This window comes from Scyliorhinus canicula, chromosome 8 (assembly GCF_902713615.1).
Source record: "Scyliorhinus canicula chromosome 8, sScyCan1.1, whole genome shotgun sequence".
NCBI lineage: Eukaryota > Metazoa > Chordata > Chondrichthyes > Carcharhiniformes > Scyliorhinidae > Scyliorhinus > Scyliorhinus canicula.
The window spans coordinates 42,208,214-42,227,403 of NC_052153.1; the positions used below are offsets into that span (position 1 = coordinate 42,208,214).

General features: G+C 46.9%; 1 protein-coding gene across 2 annotated transcripts in view; it reads right to left on the reverse strand.

Annotated features, from left to right (window-relative positions):
• Positions 1–219: 219 nt before the first annotated feature.
• LOC119970196 (transmembrane protease serine 11C-like) overlaps positions 220–19,190 on the reverse strand; it is a 107,604-nt gene continuing 88,633 nt past the window's right edge. For both annotated transcript variants that reach the window (XM_038804443.1, XM_038804444.1), the window contains 2 exons: positions 3,833–3,969; positions 220–1,252 (listed from right to left, as the gene is read on the reverse strand). In XM_038804443.1, the coding sequence (XP_038660371.1) occupies positions 1,091–1,252; positions 3,833–3,969 (299 nt within the window). In that variant the 3' untranslated portion in view covers positions 220–1,090. The remainder of the gene's footprint in view (positions 1,253–3,832; positions 3,970–19,190) is intronic.

A 19,190-nucleotide genomic window follows, 5' to 3' on the forward strand; every position in this document is an offset into this window, starting at 1 on the left:
ACAAACCTGTTGGACTTTAACCTGGTGTTGTAAGACTTCTTGCTGTGCAATGGGCAATGACAGTATTTTGAGTTGCTAAAATGTTGAGGCATTAAATGAAAATATACATTTCTGCTCACTACAAATTCTAAATTCAAATCAATGGGAAGCAACTAAGTATTGTGTGGCGTGATGATTGTTATCCATGATATCTTCTTTCACAATGAAAAATCTCTTCAGAAGCTTTACAATTATTTATTCATTTTCGACATGTAAGGATAACATTGTTGACTTTTATTGATAGTGGAAATTGGTGAGATGAGATTAGCCACATGAGCAATCGCCTCTCCTGATTCCCATTCTTCACCGATCCTTTTTCACTTCATATAACCAGCAGATATTTCAATTTTGCCCAAGGCCAGAACGATCCCATGCAATCCTTCCAGTGAATTGAAAATATAAGCGCTGGGTACCCAGACACAGTTCTGAAGATTTGTCATTGATCTGAAGTGTTAGCTATGTTGCCCTCTCCAGAGATGCTGCCTGAGTTGTTATTTCCAGCATTTTTAAATTCGGAATTCATCCATTCATGGCCTCAAAAACATTCAGGACCTCTCCCCACCCCGCAAATAGATTAGAACACAAACACATCAGGAAGTGGGTCTTCACATATTGTCTTAGTAATCCAGTAAACCATTTCACAATATATTACACTTAAATTAAACTGATTCAACAGTTGTATGGAGCCTTTCCGTTTTACGATGGGTTTTACCAGAGACCACATATGCATCTGGGGCCTCTGTATTTCTGGGTTCCATTAGCCCTGTGCATTATTCTTGTTGTACTTATGAGTTTTTGCTCCTAGATCATTCACATTTACAAACCAATAATGGAATTAGACTGTTATTGTCTCCAGATCATTCTCTCGTCATCCTCATCCACCTTCCCTGAAAGAAAAGGTTGAAACGTGTGGGCTGAATGGAGATCATAAACTGCTTTGTAGCTTCCGTGTAACACCAAGAATAGCTCTGTTTTTTTTTAAAGAGAATTTGTTCAGTCAGTCGGAATGAAATATCTGAGGAGGACTTCTCATCTTGTGACATATTTCTGCTTACAGTCCAATTTCCTTCTGCACCCAGTCTCTCAGAGCTGTAATACGAGTGTAGACTCCAGGGATATTAGGTGTGGCACATTCAATACCAAAGCTCACAATCCCAGCCAGAAACCAAGTCTTATTAGGTCTGTGACAAACTAGTGGGCCTCCTGAATCACCCTGTAATGTGAATAAGAAGGAAATACACACAAGTTAAAAGATGTTTCTTAGACTTGTTATGTTACAAAGCAGCTTGTGTTTCTGTTAGTACTGTTTACTCAACTGGAAGGAAATTCTGCACATACACAAAATATTTCTAGGGCATTTTTGTTCCCTGTTGTGACATTTCAAATTCCAGGGCCAAATGAATCAATGCCAACATGGCCTGCGAGACTGAAAGCTGCGTCATTAATTCTTTGTTGCTCAACTGGCTTCCAGGAACAAAGGCCACATGCGAGAGGAGAGGTACAAAAAAGGGACGGACGGAAACATCAGAGGGACATGGAAGACAGGAGGGAGGAGAGATGCAAAGCAAAACGATCAGCAAAGCAAAGAGAGAGAAAAATGAAATAGAGAAAAAGGAAAGAAAATAGGAGAGATAGAGAAAAAAAAAAACACCAGCAGTGAAGATTGAATCGTAATGTCAGCATTTAGCTTTTTGCACAAATGGGAGTGAATGCATGAAAGAAAGTTTAATTTTGGTGCCTTTGGTGGGGTGCATTTCCAGCACTGAGCAAAGTGGCACCATATCAGTTTATCAGAAGTGACGGCACATGTGGACTATGATTCCCAGCAATCTTTGTCCCAGAGCCAAACAATTTGAGCTTCCATTTCTGATTCACTGTTTTTTTTTCCATTTTTAAAATAAATGTAGCATACCCAATTATTTTTTTCCAATTAAGGGGACAATTTAGCGAGGCCAATCCACCTAGCTTGCACATCTTTGGGTTGTGGGGGCGAAACCCACGCAGACATGAGGAGAATGTGCCAACTCCACACGGACAGTGACCCAGGGCTGGGCTTTGAACCCGGGTCCTCAGCACCACAGGCCTAGTGCTATCCACTGTGCCGCATGCCGCCCTTTGATTCACAGACTTGACCAACCTGGAAGACAACTGCCTCATTGTGCGCTGATCCCAGTTTAGAATACCAAGGCCTCTTAGCACTGCATCTTGTGATAGATGAACTAGGATTACAGGAACTGATTAATTAGAAAAGATCTGATACGTTTAGTTCACTTTAGCAATTAGAGACTAATCACTGTCAGTTAATCTACAACAGACATGAAGTAAAAAAAAAATTCCAAGTGGTGGAGGGTTGTAGGAACCATAGGTCCAAAGTCTCCTGTTCTGTTCATCCCAAGGATTAGTCCCAGAACAACGGACCAATTCCAGAAGTATAATTAAGCTCCTGTCGGAAACCAACAACTACCTGGTTGTGTGCACTGGCACACGACATCTTATCGTTTGGTCACTTTCCCTATCACTTCCTTCTTCAGCTGTCAATGTTTGTCTGATTACACTCCCCTGAAGTGCCGTGGAACATTTTACTGCATTAAAGGTGATACAGAAGGGGCTGGTTTAGCACACTGGGCTAAATCGCTGGCTTTTAAAGCAGACCAAGGCAGGCCAGCAGCGCGGTTCAATTCCCGTACCAGCCTCCCCGAACAGGCGCTGGAATGTGGCAACTAGGGATTTTTCACAGTAACTTCATTTGAAGCCTACTTGTGACAATAAGCGATTTTCATTTCATTTCAGAAATGCAAGCTGTTGTTTCTATTCCAAGGTATATTGTTAATGTGGAACCTGTTTTCAGCCATTGCTACTCATTTTCCCAATAAGACTGTAAGCCAAGAGGGAGGGCCCCAGATCTTGGATTGAGAAAGAATAAGCAGTAACATATTCCTGATTTAGTTACAGCCTTAAAACTGCTAGAATGACAGAAGGACTTGTTTTCACTAAAAAAAACATTCAATATTATTCCCATAACTTTAAAATGCATCAGAAGTTGGCTTGGAATGGAATCGTTGCAACGTTTACATTCTACCTGTCATAATGACAGTGCATTTCTTTCCTGTGGTGACGGTTCATTTGGATTCAGCTTTAAGCTAGTGGAGGCCGATAGTTTACATCAGTAAATTGACTTGTGAAACATTAATTCATGAAGATACTTACTGGGCGGGATTTTCTGACCTCGCGCCAGTGGGACTCCGCATGCGTGGGTTCGCGCCGGACCCACTGCGCATGCGCGCATCCCCCATCGCCGATTCCAAGGCCGGATCAGCAGCTGGAGTGGCGTGAACCGCTCCAGGGCCCTGCTGGCCCCCTGTAGGGGCCAGAATTGCTGATCCGGGGGCCCTGTTGACGCCGTCGAGAAATGTGACGGCGTTTCCGACGGTGTCAACACTTAGCCTCAGGATTAGAGAATCCCACCCTATGTCTATTGTACCACATTCAAATGACATAATACACTCTTGATTATTATTTTTTCTTTTGTTTTTAATTTTTCCAATTAAGGGGCAATTTAGCGTGGCCAATCCACGTACCCTGCACATCTTTGGGTTGTGGGGGTGAGACCCACGCAAACATGGGGAGAATGTGCAAACTCCACACAGACAGTGACCTGGGACCGGGATCGAACCCGGGTCCTCAACGCCGTGAGGCAGCAGTGCTAACTACCGCGCCACCGTGCCACCCTTACACTCTTGATTATAAGTATAAATAAATGCACGTCAGCATTCCGTTTTGGTCAAAAGGCTACCTGACAGGCATCAACTCCTCCTCTTAAGGTACCGGCACACAACATCTTATCGTTAACAAGTGTTCCAAAGATACGTTTGCATTTGTTGAAATCGACGATGTTTACTTTTGCTTTTTGAAGGATTGTTGGAAGAGAGCCTGGAGAAAAAGACCAGAAATTACACTTTTAACTTTGCATTCATTAGTGTCCAGTTTCTAGACCTACTTCAGGACCTGAGCACTAAAATCAAGGCTGACTTGGCAATACGGTATTGAGGGAGCGCTACATTTCAAGGAGCAAATACTGCGTGTCCTTGATACGTATGTCCCTGTCAGACAGGGAGGAAATGGTCAAGTGAGGGAACCATGGTTTACAAAAGAGGCTGAATGTCTTGTCAAGAGGAAGAAGGGGGCTTTGTAAGGATGAGAAAACAAGGTTCAGTTAGGGCACTTGAGGGATACAAGATAGCTAGGAAGGAGCTCGAGAAAGGGCTTAGGAGAGCTAGGAGGGGGCATGGGAAGTACTTGGTGGGTAGGATCAAGGAAAACCCCAAGGCTTTTACACTTATGTGAGGAATAAAAGAATGACCAAGATGAAGTTAGGGCCGGTCAAGGACAGTAGTGAGAACGTGCGGATGGAGTCTGAAGATATAGGAGAGGCCCTAAATGAATACTTTTCTTCAGTGTTCACAAAGGAGAGGGGCCATGTTGTTGAGGAGGATAGTGCGATACAGGCTGGTAGGCTGGAGGAGGTAGATATTTGGAAGGAAGATGTGTTAGAAATTTTGAGAAGCCTGAGGATAGATAAGTCCCCTGGGCCTGATGGGATATATCCTAGGATTCTTTGGGAGGCGAGGGATGAGGTTGCAGAGCCTTTGGCTTTGATATTTATGTTCTCACTGTCTACAGGAACAGTGCCAGAAGACTGGAGAGAGGCGAATGTTGTCCCCTTGTTCAAGAAAGGGAATAGGTATAACCCTGGGAATTATAGGCCGATTAGTCTCACTTCGCCCATCGGTAAATTATTGGAAAGGGTCCTGAGGGATAGGATTTATCATCATTTGGAAAGATACAGCTTAATCCAGGATAGTCAGCAGGGATTTGTGAGGGGTAAGTTTTGTCTCACAAGTTTGATTGTATTCTTTGAGGAGGTAACTAAGTACATAGATGAAGGTAGAGCAGCTGATGTTGTATACATGGATTTTAGTAAGGTGTTTGATCAAGTGCTCCATGGTCGGCTCATGCAGAAAGTAAGGAGGCATGGCATAGAGGGAAACGTGGCTGATTGGATCAATAACTGGCTGTCACATAGAAGACAGAGGGTGGTGGTAGATGGTAAATTTTCATCCTGGACCCCAGTTACCAGCAGTGTACCACAGGGATCAGTGCTGGGTCCTCTGCTATTTGTGATTTTTATCAATGACTTGGATGATGGAGTTGAAGGTTAGGTTAGTAAATTTGCTGATGACACCAAGATTGGTGGAGTAGTGGATAATGTGGAGGGCTGTTGTAGGTTGCAAAGAGACATTGATAGGATGCAGAGCTGGGCTGAAAAGTGGCAGATGGAGTTTAACCCTGATAAGTGTGAGGTGATTCATTTTGATAGGACAAATTTGAATGTGGATTGCATGGTTAACGGCGGGGTTCTGAGGAATGTGGAGGAGCAGAGAGATCTTGGAGTTCATGTCCATAGATCTCTGAAAGTTGTCACCCAAGTGGATAGAGCCGTAAAGAGAGCCTATAGTGTGTTAGCATTTATTGACAGGGGGATTGAGTTTAAGAGCCTTGAGGTTATGCTGCAACTGTACAAGACCTTGGTTAGACCACATTTGTAGTATTGTGTGCAGTTCTGGTCACCTCATTATAGGAAGGATTTGGAAGCATTGGAAAGGGTGCAAAGGAGATTTACCAGGCTGCTGCCTGGATTGGTGGGTGGGTCTTATGAGGAAAGGCTGAGAGAGCTAGGGCTTTCTCATTGGAGCGAAGGAGGATGAGAGGTGACTTAATTGAGGTGTATAAGATGATGAGGGGGATAGATAGAGTGGACATTCAGAGACTTTTTCCTCGGGTGGATGTACCTGTTACAAGGTGGCATAACTGTAAGGTTCATGGTGGAAGATATAGGAGGGATGTCAGAGGTAGGTTCTTTACTCAGAGAGTGGTTGGGGCGTGGAATGCACTCCCAGCTATGGTAGTGGAGTCGGACACTTTAGGAACTTTCAAGCGGTTATTGGATAGGCATATGGAGTGCACTAGAGTGATTGGGAGTAGGTTGATGTGATCTTAGTTTCAGGCTATTTCGGCACAGCATCTAAAATTGTCCACCTGTTTCCTGGAAAGAAACATGAACCAGGTTCAGGCTTTGGGACCATTGTGGAGTAGGCAGCAGCATCCCTGTTCCTCCTGGCTCAATATTCAGGCGAATATGTTTTTAACATTTTTGGTGGTGCTTGCAGCAGACCCTTTACAGGCAGTCGGTTAGGTCACATGTAGACTTGAACACAGTTGGTCTCAGCACTGGCACTAATGGCATTGAGGGCAGTTCCATTTCTGGAATAAATCCCAGTCAGAAATGGAGGGAATTCATAATGGGGAAGATAGAAATGGCTGAGGAACTAAATTCGTACTTTGCTTCTGTCTTCACAAAGGAAGACATGAATAATGAACCGGAAGTTCTGATAAACACAAGTTTCAGTTAGGAGCTGAAGGAAATTAGTATTAGTAAAGAAATAATTTGGGGGAAATTAATGGAATTGAAGGTGGACAAATCTCCAAGGCCTGATAACTCTCACCGCAGAGTACTTCAGTAAGTGGCACGAGAAATAGTAGATCCATTTGTGGTCATTTTCCAAAATTCTTTGGATGCTGGAATTGTCCCTTGTAGCCACCTGGGGTGGCCACATCCCGATTCCAAAATGGATATTCGCAAAGAGTTCAGGGAAAATTGGACAATACTAGGAAAACAAGCAGGTGCAAGGTTTGCCTGTGGGTTGGAACTTGCAGATCCCAGAAAGAACTGATAATACAAGCCATTAGCATAGAACATAGAACATAGAACTGTACAGCACAGAACAGGCCCTTCGGCCCTCGATGTTGTGCCGAGCCATGATCACCCTACTCAAACCCATGTATCCACCCTATACCCGTAACCCAACAACCCCCCACCCCCCCTTAACCTTACATTTTAGGACACTACGGGCAATTTAGCATGGCCAATCCACCTAACCCGCACATCTTTGGACTCTGGGAGGAAACCGGAGCACCCGGAGGAAACCCACGCACACACGGGGAGGACGTGCAGACTCCACACAGACAGTGACCCAGCCGGGAATCGAACCTGGGACCCTGGAGCTGTGAAGCATTTATGCTAACCACCATGCGACCGTGCTATCATACTAATGAACTATCTCAGGGGACAAAAGAGAAACATTTAAGCAATCGGTGCCAGGGCAGACTCCCCGGCGCCAGTGGAGACTAAAACAATGGCAGGCCACCGGTTACCAAGGGCTCGCCCAGCGATCGAGGAACGACCCCTTTATTGGAGAGAATCAATACAAATGACTGGGACATGGTCCAATTAATTGGGACCAAGTTCAGGAACCGCCCAGAAGGGCGCGAAACCCTTTGGGGTATAAAGAGGAGTCCCCAAGGTCAGAGGGCTTTCTTCTTTTTCACCTTCACCTTGGCTTTGGCTCTCAGCGACGAGAGGCCCGCCAAGCACCAGCCAAGTAAGTCGAAGGTCAACGCACGCTACGAGATAGGCGCTCCTAGCTACTTTTCTATACCAGTTCAAAGCCAGCAGTATCAGAACCGGACAACGTCCATTGTTCCTCTGACTGAGTGGGCGCCCGAAGCTAAGTACAGGCTTTTAGTAGTAGTTGTAGTTTAGTGAGTAGAGTTTGTGCATGAGTAATAATTGACTGTGTGTGTAAATAAATGTGCATTGATTTCAAACTTACTAACTGGTGTATCGAGTCTTTGATCAGTATTCGGTTTTGAACCTTGTGGTGGTATCAGAAAGATACCTGGCAACTCTTGAGCAAAGGCAATTAAAACAGAGCAAATTAAGGAAAGCATAATGAGCAACACCCTACAGTTTGGCGGGTAGCTAATGCAACCCCAATATTCAAAAAGTGAGGTAGAGAGAAAATAGGGTTCTATAGACCAGTGAGCCTAATGTTGGTAGTAGGAAGTTGCTAGAGTCCATTATCAAGGATTTCATAGCACAGCATCTGGAAAGCTGTGGTACAATCAGACAAAGTCAGCATGGATTTACGAAAGGGAAATCATGCGTGACAAATCTATTAGAACGCTACTCGAGTTGACCGGGGGAACCGGTGGATGTGGTTTATTTAGACTTTCAGAAGGCTTTCGACAAGGTCACACATAGCAGATTATTATGTAAAGTTAAAGTGCACGGGATCACGGGTAGTGTCTTGAGATGGATAGAAAGCTGGTTAGGATACAGGAAGCAAAAAGTTGGAATAAATGTCTCTTTTTCTGATTGGCAGTCAATCAGGGATCTGTGCGATGACCCCACTTGTTCACATTATATATTAGTGATTTGGATGAGGGAAATATATTATCTCCAAATTTTCAGACATTACCAAGTTAGGTGGGAGGGTGAGGAGGATGTAGAGATCCGTCAGTGGGATTTGGACAGGCTGAGTGAGTGGGCATATGCACGGCAGATGCAGTATAACATGGATAAATGTGAGGTTATCCATTTTGGTAGCAAAAATAGGAAGGCAGATTATTATTTGAATGGATGTAAATTGAGAGAGGTGGATACTCAGTGAGACCTTGGTGTCCTCGTGCATCAGTCACTGAAAGTAAGCACGCAGGTACAACAGGCAGTAAAGAAGGCAAATGATATGTTGGCCTTCATAGCGAGAGGATTTGAGTATAGGAATAGGGATGTTTTACTGAAATTGTACGGGGCATTGGTGAGGCCACACCTGGACTATTGGGTGCAGTTATGGTGTCCTTTTCTGAGGAAGGATGTTCTTGCTATGGAGCGAGTACAATGAAGATTTACCAAGCTGACCCCTGGAGTGGCAGGACTGTCATATGAGGAGAGACAAAATTCATCAGGATTATAGTCATTGGAGTTTAGAAGAGTGAGAGGGGATCTCATTGAAACGTGTAAAATCCTTACAGGATTAGACCGGGTAGATTCAGAAAGAATGTTCCTATGGTGGCGTGTCTAGAACTAGGGGTCACAGTTTGAGGATAAGGGGGGTAAACCTTTAAGGACTGAAGTGAGGAGAAAGTTCTTCACACAGAGAGTGGTGAATCTGTGGAATTCACTGCCACAAAAAATAGATGAGGCGAAAACAAGAAATTTCAAGAAGGAATTAGATATAGTCCTTGGGGCTAAAGGGATCAAGGGTATGGGGGGGAAGGTGGGATCAGGGTATTGAATTTGATGATCAGCCATGATCATAATGAACGGCGAAGCAGGCTCAAAGGGCCGAATGGCCTCCTCCTGCTTCTATTTTCTATGTATGTTTCTATATATGAATCCTGAAATAGATGTTATACCATGGATTTGCAAAGGCATGAAGTTCTCCACCATGGCCTGCATCGATAGAATAAATGCCTTCTTTCTTGTACAAAAGGAATGTCTTAAAGAAGATAAAAGAGGTGAAAAATTATAAAGGTTAATGAAGGGAATTCCAGTGCCTAGGGCCTTGAGAGCTAAAGGTAGAGCGGAAAACGGTGTATCAAAGGAAGCATAGGAATGCTCAAGATGTTAAAAATGGAAGAAAGGAATATTGCCAGAGGGTTAAAAGGCTTCAGGAGATTATGGAGATGGAAAGGAATGAGACATTGGAAGTATTTGTACATGAGGACCCATTCGAGGTCAGGAGGCGTTGAATTTGGGAGTGAATAGGACTTTGTGCAAGATATAGCTTGACTGAGCATAAACGTATGGAGAGTGGAAGATGAGAGGTCAGCCAGGAGAGTTGCTAATGGTATTAAACAGGGCAATCATCAGTGAACATCCCTACTTTTGATCTTATGGGGACTCTTGATAGGGTCTCGAACACAGCATCCCAAAAGTTCTCCAACTCCTTACACCCCCAGAACATATGAGCACGATTCGCGGGCCTCCTCCCACACTTCTCGCCTGTTACCTCAGAAAAAACCCACTCATCTGAGCCCAAGTCATGTGGACCCTGTGCACCACCTTAAATTATATTAAACTCATTCTTGTAGAGGAGTAGGTTGAGTTCACTCGCCGCATGACCTCACACCAGAGTCCCCATCCAATCTCTCTCCCCAACTCCTCTTCCAATCACTGCTTGATCCTTTTCACTCCTGTCGTTCCCTGCTGTCCCAAACACCCATATATATTCCCAATCCTGCCATCCCACCTCATCAGGGAGTCTGTACTCCGGTACCTGAGGGAACGAAGGCAGCTCCTTACGTGCAAAGTCCCGCACCTGTCAGTACCTAAACTCTTGGTAACCCAAATCTCTCCCACAGCTTCCCTCGCCCAGTGAACTTCCCCTCTGAAAACATGTCCCGAAACCACCCAACCCCTCCTGCTTCCACTGCATATACATCCCATTCATCCCACTCTCCTCCCCCCCCTGCATCATCCTATGGTTCCCACACAGTGGCATCAACATCGACATGTGGCCCAGTTTAAAGTGCCTCCTCAGCTGGTTCCAGATTTTTATAGATGACTCCACCACAGGACTCCCTGTATACTGCCTCAGAGTGAGTGGCAACTGGGCCGTCAGCAGAGCCCTCTGGTTTGTATCCTTATCAGACTCCTCCTCTAACCTGACCCAGTCCGCTCCCTCCCCCTCTCACCATCGCCTCACCTTCTCCATTTTCGCTACCCAATAATAATGCAACGGGTTTAGGAGTGCCAAACCCCCCCCCCCCCCCCCCCCCCACCCCCCCTTCCCACCTCTGGCCGTGCAACATAACCCTCTTCACCCTTGGCACTTTCCGTGCCCACACAAATTCTGAGATTCGCATAACCACCTTCCAAAAAAGGCCTTGGGGAGAAAAATGGGAGGGACTGAAAAGCAAACAGGAATATTGCAGCACGGTCATCTTCACCACATGCACCCTGTCAGGTGCAGAGTAGACCAACTTTAAAGGCCCCCCTTGATCTCCTCCACCAACCTCGGCAGGTTCTACCCACGCATTGCGGCCCACTCATGCACAGCCTGGATCCCCAGGTACTGAAACCGTTCCCTTGCCACCTTAAATGGCAAAGCCCCCAGTTTCACCCCCGCCCCGCAGCATTCACCGGAAACACCTCACTTTTCCGTGCATTCAATTTATAACCCTCTATACAACCCAAAACACCCAGGTTCATCACACCCATTCGCATACTTGCCATGGGGGACGCATACAGCAACTGAACCCATGCCACAAACCTCGGCCCAAACTCAAGTTCCCCAGAATCTCAGATACTTCCACTCTACCCAATCAAAGGCCTCCTCCGCTTCCATGGACACTATCACCCCCGGCACTCGCCCCTCCCTGTAAGGTCATAATTACATTCAGCAACCTTCTAATATTATGAGAGAGCTGCCTTCCCTTCACAAAGCCCGTTTGGTCCTCCGAAACCATCTCTGGCACACACCTCACCAACCTTCTCGCCAATACCTTTGCCAGGGATTTCATGTTCATATTTAGCAGCGAGGTGGGTCTATAGGTCCCGCACTTCAATGGATCCTTCCCCTTTTTCAGGATCAGCGAAATTGACGCCTGCATTAATGTAGCTGGCTACTTCCCCTTTTCCTCTGCTTCACTAAACATGCTCAAGGGGTAGGGGGGCCGACTCCCCCGTGAACTACTTAGAAAGTTCAGCCGGAAAGCCACCCGGCCCAGGGTGCCTTCCCTGACTGCTTCATGCCAATACAATCTATCACCTCCTTTAGCCCTAACGGCTCCCCCAGTGGCTGCCTCTTCCCTTCCTCAAGCTATGGGAAGTCCGGCCATCCCAAAACTGACACATATCTGCCTCCTGCCCCCCTGGCTCGACCCCTTACAGCCCCTCACAAAAGGCCTTGAACACCTCATTTATCCTCTGTTGGCCAGCATGGGACTTGTCTCCTCCACATACCCATACTGCACCACATACTCATACTGTACCACATACTCATACTGTACCACATACTCATACTTTACCACATACTCATACTGTACCACATACCCATACTGTACCACATACTCATACTATACCACATACTCATACTGTACCACATACTCATACTGTACCACATACTCATGCTTTACCACATACTCATACTGTACCACATACCCATACTGTACCACATACTCATACTGTACCACATACTCATACTTTACCACATACTCATACTGTACCACATACCCATACTGTACCACATACTCACACTGTACCACATACTCATACTTTACCACATACTCATACTGTACCACATACCCATACTGTACCACATACTCATACTGTACCACATACCCATACTGTACCACATACTCATACTGTACCACATACCCATACTGTACCACATACTCATACTGTACCAAATACCCATACTGTACCACATACTCATACTTTACCACATACCCATACTGTACCACATACCCATACTGTACCACATACTCATACTGTACCACATACTCACACTGTACCACATACTCATACTTTACCACATACCCATACTGTACCACATACCCATACTGTACCACATACTCATACTGTACCGCATACTCACACTGTACCACATACTCATACTTTACCACATACCCATACTGTACCACATACTCATACTGTACCACATACCCATACTGTACCACATACTCATACTGTACCAAATACCCATACTGCACCACATACTCATACTGTACCACATACTCATACTGCACCACATACTCATACTGCACCACATACTCATACTGTACCACATACCCATACTGTACCACATACTCATACTGTACCACATACCCATACTGTACCACATACCCATACTGTACCACATACTCATACTGCACCACATACCCATACTGTACCACATACCCATACTGTACCACATACTCATACTGTACCACATACTCATACTGCACCACATACCCATACTGTACCACATACCCATACTGTACCACATACTCATACTGTACCACATACCCATACTGTACCACATACTCATACTGTACTACATACTCATACTGTACCACATACTCATACTGTACCACATACCCATACTGTACCACATACTCATACTGTACTACATACTCATACTGTACCACATACTCATACTGTACTACATACTCATACTGTACCACATACTCATACTGTACCACATTCCCATACTGTACCACATACCCATACTGTACCACATACTCATACTGTACTACATACTCATACTGTACCACATACTCATACTGCACTACATACTCATACTGTACCACATACTCATACTGTACCACATACTCATACTGTACTACATACTCATACTGTACCACATACTCATACTGCACCACATACTCATACTGTACCAAATACCCATACTGTACCACATACTAATGTAGAAGTGGATTTCATTTGGAACTTAACTGATAGGGTTAATATAACAGTTCTGAAAAGCTCTGTGAAAGAGATGTCAACAGGTCAAGGGATGAAATAAAGGGAGTATGTCTGACCGGCATCTGTAAAAGCAAAGATGTCAGAAGGTTATGGGATGGAATATAGGGAGTGTGACTTTGGTACTAATTAATGTTCTGACCCGTATCTGTAAAAGCAGAGAGGTCAAAAAGGCAAAGAATGGAATGAATGGGAACCGTTACTTTATTGCAGAGATAACATAATTAAGCTCGTTTGACCAGTTGGAACAAATAAACATTGAAATGTAAGAGGGACTGTCTTTGGAGTGAGTTGAGCCATATGGCCATGGGATAAGAAAGACCTTTGTGAACAGCATTAATAGTGACTTGTGCTAATGATTATGTCAAAAATAACCTCCCGACCTCGAAGAATAATTCCATATATGTACATGTTCTGGATCCTTGCCAAATCATTGGTGTATCTAGGAATTTAAGGGGACCACCTCTAAGCTGTGATTGTATAAAGAGACAGTCCATATTTTGGACTTTGGCACTTCTCGAAGGTGGTTACCCGACTGCTTAGAGATTTGTCCCGGCCGTAAATAAACGAATATTCGTTACTGACGTGTTCGAGTGTTTTACTTCTGGACTGACGATCAGATACGTGAAAGCGCAATTCACACTCATACTGTACCAAATACCCATACTGTACCACATACTCATACTGTACTACATACTCATACTGCACCACATACTCATACTGTACCATATACTCATACTGCACCACATACTCATACTGTACCACATACTCATACTGTACCACATACCCATACTGCAACACATACTCATACTGTACCACATACTCATACTGTACCACATACCCATACTGCAACACATACTCATACTGTACCACATACCCATACTGTACCACCAAAAAACAAAAAAAAGGCGGGTGCAATGTTTCCTAGTCAGCAAACAGAAACAGATAACACTTCCACCCAAAATCTCCCTTCAGCCGCCGCCCCCCCCCCCCCCCCCCCCCCCAGCTTAATAAAGTAATTTGCCTCCTCTGTGGCCCAAAGTAATATTCCCAGCCCTCGAAAGTTACCCAAAGTCTGACATCCCAAATCTGGTGCCGATACAGCACTGCCTTAGCCTTGTTGAACCCCACCCGTCTCCTGGTCAGCTCTGCTCCAATGTCTTGATAGATCCGGATTCGGTTTCCTTCCCACTCACAACCTGGCCCACCTCAGAATCTTTTCTTTGTCCTGGAACTGACGCAGAATCACTGCCCGTGGCGGCTCCACCACTCTTGGCCTCTGCCTCAGGGACCTATGGGCCCGATCCACCATTGGGGTCTTGTCGAGCACCTTCTTTGCCATCAACCTGGCCAGCATCCTCTTGACATAGCCCGTTGCACTCATTCCCTCCACTCTCTCTGGAAGGCCCACAATCTGCAGATTCTGCCACCTGGGCCTATGTCCCTGGTTCTTTATATTTGCTCGCAGCATCTTACACATGACCCCAGGATCGCCATCTCCACCTACAATGACAAAATCTGATCACTCTGGTCAGGCACCACCTTCTCCACCTCCTGGAACATCGTCCCCTGCACTTCGAGGCTCTTCTCTACCTGTTCCAAGGTCCCGCGGAGAGATGCCACTGCTCCCCCAATCGCCCGTGACCAGTCATTCTGCATTTCCTTACGCTGCTGCTGAAATTAGTGCTTAACGAAGCTCATCGACTGCTCCAGTTGAAGCTTCCCAGTCGACGACGACCCTTTCCTCTCCGCCACTTTTACAAATGATGCTGCGCCACGCGTCTCCTTCAACTCTTTAGCCAGGGTTCTCACTTTCGTCTGTCGAGTTTGGTAACCCGTAGACATGCCCATCCAGGGGAGAAGTTAACCCCCTCCACTCTCTGCACAGCTTTTCTGCCGAAATTCCCCAAAATTCGGGGTAGAAGGGGCCAAAATCAATGCCTTCAAGGAGGAGCCGCCCTGTGTGACCGTGGCCTCTATTGGAAGTCACCACCAGTAGCACCGTTGACAAAATCTTCCATCGGTTTTCTTGGCTGGAATTCTCCGGCCTTCACGATTCACTGTTCCCGCCAGCAGAGCATCTCCGTACATGGGTTTCCCGGTGGCGTGGGGTGGCCTCAATGGGAAATTCCATTGACAAGCATCGGGAGCAGTGAATCCCACCAACAGGGAATGGCTTTCATCCGAGAAACAGAAAATCCAGCCCCTTAATGTTTGAGAGCAGATCAATGGGGAGGCAATTGGCAAGACTGTATTTATTTAACTTTTGTGCTTAGTTCTACTGGAACAGTTTGGCCGGGGCTTGACTTGGGTTTTGGAGCACAGGTCTTTAGAACATACTCAGCGAGACCTTGCTGTGCTCATTCATCAGTCACTGAAAGTAAGTGTGCAGGTACAGCAGGCAGTAAAGAAGGCAAATGGTATATTGGCCTTCATAGCGAGAGGATTTGAATACAGGAATAGAGATATTTTACTGCAATTGTATCGGGCATTGGTGAGGCCACACCTGGAGTATTGTGTGCAGTTGTGGTGTCCTTATCTGAGGAAAGATGTTCTTGCCATGGAGGGAGTGTAGCAAAGGTTTACCAGGCTGATTCCTGGGATCGTGGGTCTCTCATATGAGGCGAGACTAACTCGGTAAGGATTATAATCAGTGGAGTTTAGAACAGTGAGAGGTGATCTTATAGAAATTGAAAAATTGGGGACTTCCGGTGGCGACCATGGAGTGAGCAGTCGCACATTTGGCAGTTCCCGCTCATGGTGGTCTTTATGTGGCTTTTAAGCGGATTGTTGCAGGAAATTTGTAGAGAAAGGGTGGAGAAGCAAGAACAGAAGAAAGGGACCCCCAGTTTATGGATCTGCGGCGCAGAAGTCATCAAAAAAGAACGAACCAGGTGGTGGTGGCCAGTGAGGAGCGGTCAACCCGCGTGGAGATGGCGAACCGTCAGCTCAGTGGGCGATGGACCAGTTGGTGAGCTTCCTAAATGAGAAGTTCACCCAACAACAGGTCCTCCCCCTGTGGAGGACCTGGCCTGAGCGGTTGTCATGATTAAGGCGGCGGTTGACCGCGTGGTGACGAAACTGGCGGCCCAGGGTCAGGTGATCCAGAGGTTGGAGGAGCTGGCGGGGGAGCAAGAGGAGCAGTCCAGCTCGATGGCAGCAGAGATTGGGATGCTGCGCGACCAGCAGAAGAGGCTGCTGGAGAAAGTGGAGGAGCTGGAAAATCGTTCTCGGAAACAGAACATTCGGATCGTGGGTCTGCCGGAGGGAATCGAAGAATCGGACGCTGGTGCGTATGTGGGGCGGATGTCGGAGAAGCTGCTTGGGGAAGGTGCGTTTGATGGTCTGCTGGAGGTGGATCGGGCCCACAGGGCACTGGTACCCAAGCCCCAGGGGGGTGAGACGCCGAGGGCGATGGTGGTGTGATTGCTTTGGTTCCTGGACAAGCATTATGAGGTGGGCCAAGCGGACGAGGTGATGTACGTGTGAGGATGCTGAGATCTGGGTGTAACAAGACCCTGGGCAGAGTTGGCGAAGAGGAGGGCGAGCTTTAATAAGGTCAAGTCGGCCCTGTACAAAAAGGGCATAAAGTTCAGGCTACTGTACCCTGCCCGCCTTTGGGTGACCTATGGGGGCCAGGACTGGTACTTTGGCTTGTCCGAGGAGGCAGCGGCTTCCTGAAGGAGAATAGACTGACAGGAGAAGGAGGATCTTGAACTTTGACTAAGGCGAGCTGAACTATGTTTTCTAAAACTTTGGATCTGTGTTATTTGGACTTATTTCGGGGGTTTTGCTTGTTTCTTGCTGGGGTTTTTTCTGTTCGGTTTGGGGTTAGGCTGGTATATACTAATTTGTAAAGGGAGGAGGGGGTGGGCCTTTGTGCTCGGACCTTGGGAGGGTTTGTTTGTTTGTTTTTGCTTCTTGCCTTTGTTTCGACTATTTGCACTCAGAGCGGGGGGGAGGGGGGGGGGGGAACCAGTGGGGGGTTAGATGTCGGGGGCTGCCAGGCTAGCTGGGAGGGCTAGTTCACGGAAGCAAAGTGGGGGATGAGCTGAAGAACGAGGGGGGGTGGTGGGAGGGGTTGATGGAGGGGTTGGGTGGTGGGGGGGGGGGGGGCTTGACTGCTGATGGGGAGAGGACTCTCAAAGCGGAGGAGGAGGAGGGTTGATGACGGTGGTTGCTCGTGGGTGGGCCGGGAAGGTGCGAGACATGGGCCACAGACTGGCCGAGGAGAGGTTATGGTTAATCGGCAAGGGGGGGGGGCGGGGGGCAGGGTGCCCCCCGACCAGGCTGGTCACGTGGAACGTTCAGGTACTGAATGGTCCAGTCAAAAGGTCCCGTGGGTTTGCGCATTTGAGGCAACTGGAGGCGGACATGGCCATGTTTCAGGAGACACATTTGAAGGTGGGGGATCAGGTTAGGTTAAGGAAGGGCAGGTGTTTCATTCGGGGTTAGACGTTAAAATGAGGGGGGTGGCAATCCTGGTCAATAAACAGGTGGTGTTCGAGGTAAGGAAGATAGAGGCAGAACTGGGGAGTAGATATGTCATGGTTAGTGGGAAGCTGGAGGGAATGGCCATGGTATTGGTAAATATATATGCCCCAAACTGGGACGATGTTGCGTTTATCGACTGATTAGGGGGCGGAGATTTCAACACGGTCCTGGATCCGAGGCTGGATTGGTCGAGTTCCAGGTCTGAGAAGGTATCAGCTTCGGCAAAGGAGCTGCGGGGTTTATGGAGCGCATGGGGGGGTGGGTGGATCCGTGGAGATTTGGGAGGCCAAGGAGTAAGGAGTTTTCATTCTACTCCCATGTACACAAGGTAGATAGACTTCTTTGTGTTGGACAAAACGTTGCTGGCTGAGGTGGTGGATGCTGAATATTCAGTAATTGTGGTGTCAGTCCACGCTCTACACTGGGTAGACCTGCAAGTCAACAAAGGAAAGGCCCAGAGGCCGCAATGGAGGTTAGATGTGGGGTTGTTAGCGGAGGAGGAGGTTTACGAGCGGGTGAGGGAGGCCATTCGGGGATATATAAAGATCAATAACACAAGTGAAGTTTTGGTGGGGGTGATATGGGAGGCACTGAAGCGGTTATTAGGAGGGAACTTATCTCAATTCGGGCCCATAAGGAGAAGACTGAGCAGGCGGAGTTGGACAGGCTGGTGGGCGAAATTTTACAGGTGGACAGGAGGTATGCGTCATAAACTGGAATTTGGGCTCCTGTCCACAGGTAAAGCGGTGGGACAGCTGAGGAGGGTAAAGAGGGTAAAGGGGATGGTGTATATGGTGAAAAAGCCAGCAGGATGCTGGTGCACTAGCTGAGGGATTGGGAGCCCCATTGGGCTTGGGGAGGTTATAGACGAGTTGGGGACGATGCAATCAGGTAAAGACCCAGGACCTGATGGACACCCGGTTGATCGATTTCCCTTATTTTGAAGCAGGACAAGGATCCGGAGAGCTGTCGGTCATATGGACTGATCTCCCTGTTGAATGTGGGTGCTAAATTGCTGGCAAAGATCTTGGCCATGGGCATTGAGGATTGTATTCTGGGGGTGATAGGGGAGGACCAGACGGGATTTGTGACACCTGGCGTCCTATATTAGACGGCTCCTAAATGTAACAATGATGCCTGCGGAGGGCCGTGCGGTCGAGGTGCTGGTGGCCATGGATGCAGAGAAGGCCTTTGATCGGGTGGAGTGGAGGCACCTGTGGGATGTCCTGGGAAAGTTTGGGTTCGGACAAGGATTCGTAGATTGGGTTTACTTGCTATATCAGGCACCAGT